This window comes from Carettochelys insculpta, chromosome 3 (genome assembly GCF_033958435.1).
Source record: "Carettochelys insculpta isolate YL-2023 chromosome 3, ASM3395843v1, whole genome shotgun sequence".
Lineage (NCBI taxonomy): Eukaryota > Metazoa > Chordata > Testudines > Carettochelyidae > Carettochelys > Carettochelys insculpta.
This window is the reverse complement of record NC_134139.1, coordinates 190,003,664-190,015,922: the sequence shown is the minus strand read 5'-3', so window position 1 is coordinate 190,015,922 and position 12,259 is coordinate 190,003,664. Positions and strand designations below refer to the sequence as shown.

Sequence of the window (12,259 nt, the reverse complement as noted above, 5' to 3'; positions counted from 1 at the left end):
CGAGAGTTACTGATTTACTTTTATTTTATTTTTTCAGCTGAAAGCTGAGATTCCCATAAAATCACTTCTTTCTAGGTACTGGGGCTTTAAGTAAAACATTAGTTATTACAAGACTCTGTGTAAAATCCCGAGAGCTACCAATGTAAGACAAATAAAGGATAGGATCAGAAATAGGCTTATAGAGGGCAATTGATCTGCTGGAGGTCCCACAGTAGGGCTGCGTCTACACTAGCCCCTTCCTTTTGGAAGGGGCATGGTAATGAGCAAGTTGGGAAGATGCTAATGACGTAATGCTATGAATATGCAGTGCTTCCTTAGCATAATGGCAGCCACGCGCAATTCCAAACTGCTGCTTTCGAATTGTGTGCCGCACATGTAGATGGGGGCTTTTTGAAAGGACCTCCTGGACTTTGAAAGCCCCTTCCTATTTGGTTTTAAGAAGAAGGGGCTTTCAAAGTCCGGGGGGGTCCTTTTGAAAAAACCCATCTACACGGGCTGCACACAATTTGAAAGTAGCGCTTTTGAATTGTGCACAGCCACCATTATACTAATGAGGCACTGCATATTCATAGCGGCACCTCATTAGCATCTTCTGAACTCACTCATTACCATGCTCCTTCCAAAATGAAGGGCTGGTGTAGACATAGCCTAGGTGAATGGGAGAGCTTGGACTAGATCTCTGGTCTACTGAGTTCCAGTATAGCATCATATCCTACCCACAGGACCATGCTACACTGACCTGACCTTTATGTACTCACAAAGAAGTGAATGAGGTGGCCAGCCTTCTCCTGCATGAAGTTAGGCTGCCGAATAAATAAATAACAAGTAGTAAAGACAATCTTTGCTAAAAACAGAAATTAAGTTTCAAAACAATGTTTTGGCCTTGGTCCCTTATTTGAAGTTTTGGAAACACAACAAACCTTTCCATTTTCCATTACCTGCAGAAAGCCTCCTAGGCAAAACATTGCTTCTCATTTAATTATCTGTCCCTTGCGTGTTTTAGTAAGACCTTTTTTTCTTTTTCTCATTTAAACCCACCTAATATAAATCATACCAGGATGTGACCAATAAGAGTTTTAGCTTGGTTGAACAAAGCCCTTTCTGTGTCAAACTCTGTGGTAATTTGCTTTGAGGTTGGGGAGGGGAAATATTAGGGTATATTATTATTTTAACAGTTATCATTTAGCATCAAAAGGTCACTTTGTATAGGCAACCAAAAAGGTAATCTAGTACAGTATCAGCGCATTCCATCTAGGAAAGTGGCTGCTGAATAAACAGTAGCCACATTACATGAATATGAAATTTTTTTAGTATTTAAAACTGCTGAGTGTGATTGGCAAGAAATTCACTGTATGTGGATGTAAACTTTGATGGTCTCATTAGCAGTATTGTGGACTATATTCTCAATTATACCAAGCCCCATCATATGGTGGAAAGGGCCTTTAAAGAGGGCATACATTTCATTTAAATTGTGTGTATTATTGTAAATAAGAATTTGTCTCTAAGAATTTCTTTGTTTCTCTCTCTTTGGTGTTTAAATGTATCTGAGCATCTTACTGTCTTTTTCTGTATCAGTCCTCACAAAATCACTTCATAACGGGGAGATACTAGTTTTACACATCAGGAAATGAAACAGTGAAATACTTGCCCAGCATCACACAAAGTCTTTGGAGGAGCAGTGTTAGCAGCGATTGGTGAAACTTATTTACATATTTGTCAAAGTGGACACCAAACCATCTGTGCGCATCTCTCTCTTCGTGTGTGTGTGTGTGTGTGCGCATGGCTCTGTATTTTTAGATGTAAGATTGTAGTGGGGTTATTAGGCTGGGTTGAAGTAGATTTTATATTATGCTTTGAAGGCCCTACAGTTTGTGGTCATTCTGACTTTTTCTGGAAACAAGTTCCACAGCTGTGGTCCATTTGGAAAAAAAGCTCTGTCTCGCGTGTGTTAGTTTTACTCCTGAGGTTGCTGGTTCCATTGTTCATGCGGCACAATGCTGTTGTGATAGGTCATTTTCTTGCAAGCAAAAGTTGTTTGTGAGGTGCCTGAGTCAGTCCATAGAGTAATTTAAAGATCAGGCCTGAAGTTTTGAATGTGATCTTGAACGGAATGAAAAGCCTTTGACTAGAGAGCATCAGGCTAGGGATGCTGTACACTCAGCTTCCAGTGTCACTTAGTAATGCCCTTTCCGTAGGTAGATGCAAAGCTTCACATCCTGTGCAGATGTTAATGGACATGTACGTGTATCAGCGGGTGCTCATTCAAAGTTACAAATTATTTTCATTTCAAAGCATTTTGTAGAGAAGTGGGGAGACGTGGTGTAGTGGAAATGTCCTTAAAGAATGTGCATTGGTTTTATTTTCCAGAAACGGATGTTAAAGAACTAGAGGATGTCTTTGGACTTCATGGGCAAATTGAGCACAAGTTAGACTTCCTCAGAAAGAACGTGCCGAAATATATGAAGCTTGTGCTGATTGGTCATTCGATTGGCTGCTACATCACCCTTGAAATGATGAAGAGGGCATCAGAACTTCAGGTATGTCAGCGCTGGGGAAGGGAAGTTACGTAACTCAGCAGAACATTCCCCACATGTAGCATTTGATTGATTAAAAAGACAGCAATGGGATTCTGCATCCTTTGTGTAGAAGCAGCATCCCCCTACTCTCTGACCATGTTCTTACCAGGGAAAATGATGTTCAGTCGTCTTTCATGGGTGTCTGGCTCCAGATGAGAGGAAAGTGATACAGAACATAAAGGGTCTGATTTTTAGCCTAGAGTGGCTGCTGTATATAAACATTTGCAAATAAGACTACATAAGGCTTCCATAATACTTTCATAGCTTAGGAGCAATTTGCGAACCCTAACCCTCGCGAAATCCTGGTAAACCAGAAAAGTAAATATTTCCATTTTCCAGAAAGAGAAGCTGAGGCACAGCAGTTAATTGGTTAGCAGAAGATTAGATGGATTTGGTGATGTTATGAGGATTGAAATTCCAATGTTCCTTGCTAATAGTTTATGCTCAGACCACTAGATATTTGACAGTTGTACTGAGTTATTGCACGAGAACCCAAAACTGAAGCTAGCTAATGACAAAAATGGACATTTTTAAAGAAAGTGTTACAGCTCAGTCTGTCCTTATTGTGAGTAAAACGTTATGTGTAAATGAAAAAGCATGTTATGAAAAATGAATTAGCGAGTTAAAAATTTCTCTTTCAATATGAAGTGTAATTGTAGAGTTAAGTAGAGTGTTTCTTTTTAAATGAAATAAAAATCTTGCTTTTGTGGCTCAGGCCTCGTTTAGGCAGAGAAGAAGTCTGTATGAGTGAGAGATGCCATTGTATCTGTCATTGACTACTTTCCTTTATATCTCAACATACTCAGTGAATTCATGTGTGTCTAATGTTTTCTAGAGAGCAAGTGACTTCAGGTAGGTAGAGCATCCTTCATTTGAATGAGAGTGCCTACCACACTGTCAACAGCTCACAATAAATCATAATAATAATAAGATTCTTTACTTCCCCTTTTCCCAAATATTCACCTCTTTTTTATATTAACTCCCTGCCGGGGGAGGGGAAATGAAATAACGTATAAGATGCTGATATATATTTTATATATTTTCTTCTTCGAGTACTTTCTTACTTCGATTGTGTTCTAGGTATGTGCACAACCGTGTGCAAGGCCATTGGACAGTTTTGCCTTAGCAGTGTCCATCAAGTCAGTTGTGGCATCCTCTTGGGTGCTGCGCTCCTGCATCGGTATATTAGGTGCTGCTGGCATTATACGCTCTCAGTTCCTTTTTTTAAATCTCTGCTGTCTTGGAGCCTTAACAGCCGTGTTTATAGTAGCTAGTGTTAAGTAGTTGTTAAATGTAGTTAGAATCACAACAAGGAACTGCCATGCCCTGGTCTCTTGTGTTTAAGCCCTACTCTGACTGCAACAGAGCTGTGCCTTTTAGTGACACCGGTAGCAGCTGCCTCACGTGTTTGGGGAGTAACGTAATGGGCAAGTGTCACATTTTCAGACACTTTTAACCCAAGAGCGTGATCTGTCTGAGGGCCCTCATGGAGGCTGCTCTCCAGCCAGCTTCTGAGCCTTCCCTGCCGGACTCCGCCCTGAGTACCTCTGCCTTGGTGCATAGCACACCCCCAGTACTAGACTCCGCCCAGCACCACTCCCTAGTGTGGGTGCCCAAGAAGCGTGGTACCTCAGCACTTTGTATGTTCAGCCTCATACAGCTGAGCATTCTGGGGACCAGAAGGACCCATGTTGATGGTGCACTCAAGAACAATGCCCCAGTCAACGCCCCAGATCCACCCCATTCTTTCCTCAGCCATCTTCACCTAACTGTTTGTCCTAGTGACAGGTCACCTCAGACCACTGAGTGTGAGCAGTAGTATCTTGTCCTATCACCTGCAATTCTTGGCCCCCATTTCCTCCCACCATCCATCTTCCCCATCTCTTTTCACAGAGCCTTTTCATGAGCAACTCCTCATTCAGGATGTTGAGGACCTCCAGTATGTGTGGTTTAGAAGGTTCCCCTGTACATGGCGGGAAAAGGATTTTACTCCCGGTACTTCCTGATCCTAAAAGCAAAAGGGGGCCTCAGAGCTGTTCTGGACCTGTGGGGTGCTTCAACAAGTCTTTGAAGAGGTTGATGTTTCACATCTCTCCAGCCTTCATCATCTCCTCTCTGGATCTAGGACACTGATGAACTGCCCTTAATTTGTGGGATGCTAACTTCCAGATTTCCATGTTCCAAGGCCTCAGATATTTCCTCCATTTCATAGTGGGTAGATGTCATTTCCAGTTCATGGCATAGTCTTTAGGCCCCCCATTATTCCCAAAGGAGTTCTCAAAGTGTATGGCACCTATGGTCACTTACCAGAGGTGTCAAGGCTGCAGAGGAGAGGTAGATACTCTGGAGGGTAAGGATAGGGTCCAGAGTGACCTAGACAAATTGCAAGATTGGGCCAAAACAGATTGGATGGGGCAGCATTTATTCCCCTTTCTTTAGCACTTGTAAGGCTACGTCTGGAGTATTGCATCCAGTTTTGGGGCCCCAGTACAGAAAGGATGTGGACAAGTTGTAGAATCCAGCAGAGGGAAACGAAAAGTGTTTGGGATATTGGACTTCTTAGGCAAGTCTGGGGCTACTGGGCTTATTGAGTTTGCGGGCAAGAAGAATGAGGAGGGATTTGATAGTAGCCTTCAACTACTTCTGAAGAGGGTTGCAAAAAGGATGAAAGCAGGCTGTTGTTAGTAGTGGCATATGATAAAACAAGGAGCAGTAATCTCAAGTTACAGTGAGGGAGATCTAGGTTGGATATTAGGAGAAACCGTCACTAGGAGGATGGTGAAGCACCTGAATGGGTTGCCTAGGGAGGTGGCAGATCCTTAATCTCAGAGGTTTTAAAGGCCAGGCTTGACAGAGCCCTGGTTGGGATGATTGAGTTGGGGTTCATCCTGTTTTCAGCTGGTGGGTGAGCTAGATGACGACTTGTGGTCTCTTCCAAATCTAATTTTCAGTGATTCTATGATTACTTGAGAGGGCATAAGGGCAGTGCCACCTAATATACTGAATCATGAGCGTGACACTTGAGAAGGTGCCACAGCCAACTGTATACATACCACTGAAGCAAACATCTCCAGTGGCTTCACATGTGGGCACATGCACACCTAGAATGGAATGGGCACAGCAGAACGTTTTGAAGAACAACAGTTATGGAAAGGTTGGTGTTTTATCCATTCACTTCTTCATAAGTATTTTCATTGCCATTCAAGCTTCCCTCCCACCCCCAAAAACCAATAGCAGTTAAAAAAAAAGAAACATTAACTTAACCTGATCTATTTCCACAGGCATAACTCATTCTGTGATTATAAACAACGTTTTCTGAAGGAACTTGTGTAACTATTTTTTTCTTTTCAAGAAGGGAGTGTTCTAGAAAATATCATGTGCAGTAATTTGTCCAAAAATATCAACTTTTCTTTGGTCTACATATGTATGATTTTTATTACTCAAATTGTTTTATCTGGTTTCTATTAGCTATGAATTGTTGAGTAATTTTTGTTACACCTGGCCCAGTGGATACTGGCAATGTGATATTTGTCAATGTGTTGAAACTTGGGTATCTTTAGGACACTCTGAAACTGCACTATGCAACGTGTGCTTGAAGTTAATATATGACATGCTACATTTAAGATGCATTTAACAATAGAAAAATATTTATGTAAGCCAGAGTGTTGTGCAACCTTTGTCCTTTTGCCAAAAATAAGTTAACTGTTATGTTTTATAACGTATGAAGTGTGATAATAAGAAACTTGTGTTTCCATCTTCCTTTTTATTTTTACTGGAATATTTGATTCCCGCAAGACTTCGAGCACGTATGTGTAGTTTAGTAGCTAGATCATTTGGTTTTATTTTTGTATCGTTCTTTTGTAATGTTCCCTTATTATATGAGTTTTTAGTTTGGTCTTAAATTCAGTGCTTTTTAAGAACCTTTCATTGCTCATGTTTTACTGCTCTGATATGGAGGTTAATGTGTTGTATATATTCTAGCAGTTCACTAGATTTTAAATCCTTCGTGGCTATTTAGCACGTTTAATCTGTGGTACTTATTTTAAACTTGTTTTAGAAACTGTTGTCTCCTTTATGGTCAAATGTGAGAGAAACCGATAGAATATGCTGGCTGGCCTGCATGGTAAGATGTGCCATTTCAGTTGCATTGTCCTTCTTCCTCTTTTGCGCTCAATGGTTGCTTCTCAAACCTCTCCTGGCTTTCAGCTGCCCTAGATGCTTGACGTCAGAGCTAATAATAGGATGGGGGTGTTGTAAGGGACCATCTACTGCCACAGCAGCATCCACTGCTGACCTCAGCCTTCTTGTCAGAGTTCCAAGGGGGAATTAATTTATTTCCACTCAGTGAGGCTGCTACTATGCAGTGTGGGAGACTCGGCTGTAGGTGCCTCTAATGAGAAGAGGGGCAATACAGGGGTGGGGATAACTACAAAGGATTGCCCTTTTCTCACAAGGCAAAAATTCAGGTACATGAATGGCCTGGTTTATGGGTATGTACTTAAGAACAGCCAACCTAAATCAAGGAATGGGGGCTTTCTGTTTTAAAGGATGCACATAAAAGTCTAATCAAATACATAGGTATTTTTTGAATCCTGCTAAACTCTCAGCCTCATTGATGCGTTATGTTGGGAAGGTCTGCAGAGCAATTGTGCAGTGGGAAAGAAAATAAAAGTATTTCCTTTCAGCAATTTGTTCTGCTGCCTCCTTTTTTTTTCACTTGGATGTGCCAGTATTGTAGTAGGGAAGGGGGAATATGGGACAAGCCAATTTAACTTATCTGTGCCAGTTATTTCTTTGTGTTAAAATATTCTAAATCCAGAAAGAGCCACTGACTTTCTGCATGACACAGACAATAGCACTTCTGTTTGAAGTCAGAGCAAATGTCTTTTCTCTTAAAAAAAAGTACCCTCTCTTCTCTCTCTTTCTCTCCTCTGTGTGTGGGGTGTATGTATGAAAGAGAGAGAGAGGAGGGCAGATGATGATAACAAGAAGTGAACACAAGTTTGAGGGCATCGTTGATTTATATAGTAATCTAGAAAATACTGAAAACACTGGTAACCTATTCCAGCTCTTTGTCCTGAGGGGTTACAGATCATTTAGAAGCTAGCAGAACATCTGAGTAGTTCAAATTGTTCCTTTCAGCGTGCCTTACATCACGAGTCAAAACTGAATTCGCCCACTCTCTATGAACCTGCTGTGTTGAGTCTCTGAAGTTTCTCCAGTCTTGACCAACTGAAATAACTTTGAGCCATATGCAACATTTGTTGCATTTCATCCCTCTTTTCAGATCGCCTATCCATATATTTTAGACATGTGTATCTCTGTCCATCATCCGTCTGTGAGTCCATTTGAACCAGAACGTCACCTAAGTGGTAAGAACTAGGACTGCCCAAATTTCTTATACATCTTACTCTTATAATAAGTCAAAGCAAGGTCAGGGTTTGGTTGTGCCAGAGTAACAGGGTGTGCATGGAATGGGATTGTTTCTTATCAAACACAAAGGGAGGGGTGTGAAAGTAGGGTTAGTTGCACTCACCCATGACCATGGGGGGGGCAGCAAGCACCACAGTGAGTAGCCACTGGTGGGCAGCACCTGCCACACTGGCCAGCCCCTGGGAGCAGTTACTGGATGCCACATGGTCCCTGCCACCCTGGACCAGGCCTGAGGAGAACTGGCAGGAAGCCTGTGTGGCCCCACTCCTGCCCCGGGCCAGCCACAGGAAGAAGCTGGTGGGCGGGGTGCAGAGCCCCCGCCATGGGGAAATGCTGACATGTGGTGGGGGACCACAAAAGGTTACCTCCCAGTGAGAAGCCGGCAGTCACGCCAAGCCCTCCACCCCCTGCTCTGAGCCCCCACTCTTGCAAACCCCCTACTCTGTCTTCCACACCCCCAAATTCACTGCCCTGAGCCCCTCCTCATACCTCAACCTGACTCCAGCACCCTCCATATCCCAAGCCTTCTGCCCCTCCTCAATCCCCCACCCAGTCTCCTGCACACCCATATGCCAGTCTCATATCCTGAGCCCTCCACATTCCCAAGCCTCTGTCGTCACTCTTTCACCTCCCACAGTGCCAGCCCCCTGCCCTGAAGGACCCAAGCAACACTGGTTAAATCTTCTAGTTAATAAATGTATCAGACATTACTAATATGGACAGGTTGAAAATTGGTTGATCTCTTAAATAGTTTCCAATACTTTATTGACCTTTGCTTCTGACCCATTATTAATTACTTTTCTTCGGTCTTAGGAACTTACTAGTCGCAAGGTGAGGCATTTTATAGAAGACTTTTTGAAAATTCATATGCATAATATCAAACAAATCTCCAGTGTCCACCATTTGTGCATTTTTATTTATTGATTGATTTATTTTAATGTGTCCAGAAAAATTGAGTGGACAAAAGAGGCAATTTTTTCCTTTAGAAGAGTCACTCTGATTTTTCATAATCATATGGTGGTCATATAAGTATTTTATCATTCCCTTTAATTAACCTAGTACTGAGACAAAGCTTATTAGCCTATAATTCCAAGGTTGTTACTAGCTTCTTTTTTCTTCGTTTTATTAGAGGGACATTATTATCCTCCGTTCCTACAGTTTAGGATCTGACTTTAAGCCCCAGGTATCCAGCAGTTCTTAAAGTTCCTGAGGAGCATTTTGGATTAAAATCAGATGAGGGCAGCCAAAATCAATGCTTTCAAGTAGAATCTTCTGTATCCAAATGTTAGCCAGGAAGTACAGAGAATACACACATTTAAAAGCTAAGTGAAAGCATCAAACAGAAATAAAAGAAGCTGATGGGGAAAAAGGGGAAATAGAAGTGATTTAAATTAGAATTCAATTAAATTAAAATCTATAAAGTATAGAAAATTGGGAAACTAAAGAAATCAGAGAAATACCCATGGCTGGGAAGGCTAATACCAATAAAGAGGAGTTTTATGTGTGTTAGAAATCAAACAAGTCTTAGCATGGAGATGGTAATAAAAAGGTAAAATGTTCAATAAATATTTGTTTCAGATGATGTGCTTGTATCACATGAGGATGTTGAAGTACTTCCCAATCTATGAATAATCAACGAGGATGCTAAACATAATCTACTAGGGATAAATGTTTTTAAATCTGAATGACCAGGCAACCTTCTCCTAAGAATTTTAAAAGAGCTGCCTGAGGGTGTCTTCTCTGCTGATATTCATTTGTCATAAATCTTGGATTATCCAGGGAATTCCAGAAGACTGGATGAGTGATGATGTTAAGTCAATAGTCAAAAAAGGACAAGTGGGATAACCTGGGTAATTGCAGTCCAGATAGGGTGATATCATTTCTAGGCAAAATTATGGAAAACCTGTTCATATTTTGTATTTAATAAGAATTGAAGGGTAGGAATGTAATTAAAGCCTGTCAACATGGTTTCACGAAAAATAGTTCTTGTTGTACAAACCTGATTTCATTCTTTGAAAAGATCACAGTTTTATTGGTAAAGGTAATGGCTTAAATGAACTATGGTAGCACGATTGTAAGACATTGTAAGACTGAGATTTTAAAAGTTAGCACCACACAGTATCACAGCACACACTACATGGGTTAAATAGTAACAGAGAGGAAGCCGTGCTAGTCTGTACACTATTGAAACAAAAAGCAGTCAAGTAGCACTTTAAAGAGTAGCAAAATAGTTTATTAGGTGAGCTTTCGTGGGACAGACCCACTTCTTCAGACCATAGCCAGAACAGAACAGACTCAGTATTTAAGGCACAGAGAACCAAAAACAGTAAGCAAGGAGGACAAATCAGAAAAAGATAATCAAGGTGAGCAAATCAGAGAGTGGAGGGGTGGGGGGGGAGGTCAAGAATTAGATTGAGCCAAGTATGCAGACGAATCCCTATAGTGACTTAACTTTTATATTCAAATTCGGCACATTAACACATGGTTTAATTCGTGATGGGAACTTTCTGAGTCACTATAGGGGCTCGTCTGCATACTTGGCTCAATCTAATTCTTGACCTTCCCCCCCACGCCTCCACTCTCTGATTTGCTCACCTTGATTCTCTTTTTCTGATTTGTCCTCCCTGCTTACTGTTTTTGGTTCTCTGTGTCTTAAATATTGAGTCTGTTCTGGTCTAGCCATGGTCTGAAGAAGCGGGTCTGTCCCACGAAAGCTCACCTAATAAACTCTTTTGCTAGTCTTTAAAGTGCTACTTGACTGCTTTTTGTTTTTACATGGGTTAAGAATTGGTTAACTGGCAGTTTCCAGAAAGCAGCCTTTCAAGCAGGAGATCACCATCAAAAAAGGATTGTTGTGGGGCATGTTTGTCCTGTAGAGTTCCCCTGTTGGCCTGGAGGGGTTCTGCAGGTACTGCTTGCCTTGGTTTCCCTTCCTGTGGAGCTCTTTAGGAACTCCATGCAACCCAGATGGGTGTAAAACAGTATTTCTCTGCTGGGTTTCTACTTTCTTAACTCCCTAATAAACTTGAAATAAGGTCCTCCCCACTTGGACTCAGGGATTGCACATCTCTCTTCTTGACTGTGATCCCAGCAAAGACTTCTGTTGTAGGAGAGCTTGTCCTCCTCCCTGCAACTGAGCTTTGATGGCTTTTTTCAGGCCCAGGTGCTCATTGTTTAATTCAAGCAAGCGTAGAGATGTTATTGTGCCTCTGTATTTAGCATGGGTGCACCCACTGCTGAAATAGTGTGTCCAGACACAGAATCACAGGGCTGGAAGGGACCTCAGGAGGTCATCCAGTCCAGCCCCCTGCTTCAAGCAGGATCAACCCCCACTAAGTCATCCCAGCCAGAACCTTGTCCCGCCGGGACTTAAAAACCTCAAGGGATGGAGAATCCACCCCTCTCTAGGCAATGCATTCCAATGCTTCACCACCCGCCTGGTGAAGTAGTTTTTCCTAATATCTAACCTACACCTTTCCCTCTTCAACTTCTGACCATTACTCATTGTTCTGCCATCTGACACCACTGAGGACAGTTTCTCACCCTCCTTTTTGGAGCTCCCCTTCAGGAAGTTGAAGGCTGCTATTAAATCACCTCCAAGTCTTCTCTTCTGTAAACTAAACAAGCCCAAATCCCTCAGTCTATCCTCATAGGTCTTGTGCTCCAGACCCTTAATCATTTTTGTTGCCCTTTGCTGAACCTGCTCCAGCAAATCCACATCCTTTTTATACTGGGGGGCCCAAAACTGGACACAATATTCCAGATGTGGCCTCACCAGTGCCGAACAAAGAGGAATAACTACTTCTCTAGATCTGCTCGAAATGCTCCTCTTAATGCACCCTGGTATGCCGTTAGCCTTCTTGGCTACAAGGGCACACTGTTTACTCATATCCAACCTTTCATCCACCATAACCCCTTTCCATCGTACTGCTGCTGAGCCAGTCGCTCCCCAGCCTGTAACAATGTTTGGCATTCTTCCGCCCCAAGTGCAGGACTCTACACTTCTCCTTATTGAACCACGTCAGATTTCTTTTGGCCCAGTCCTCCAATTTATCCAGGTCCCTCTGGATTCCCTCTCTACCCTTCAATGTATCTACCTCTCCCTCTAGTTTTATGTCATCCGTAAACTTGCTGAGGGTGCAATCCAGTCCCTCCTCCAGGTAATTAATAAAGATGTTGAATAACACCGGCCCCAGAACCGAGCCTTGCAGCACTCTGCTTGAAACAGACCGCCATCCAGATATTGAGCC

The 12,259-nt window shown here is 42.2% G+C and overlaps 1 protein-coding gene across 3 annotated transcripts in view; it reads left to right on the top strand.

The window, feature by feature from the left end:
• Positions 1 to 12,259, top strand: part of LDAH (lipid droplet associated hydrolase) — a 210,370-nt gene that overhangs the window by 66,379 nt on the left and 131,732 nt on the right. For all 3 annotated transcript variants that reach the window (XM_074988985.1, XM_074988984.1, XM_074988986.1), the window contains exon 4: positions 2,368 to 2,537. In XM_074988985.1, the coding sequence (XP_074845086.1) occupies positions 2,368 to 2,537 (170 nt within the window). The remainder of the gene's footprint in view (positions 1 to 2,367; positions 2,538 to 12,259) is intronic.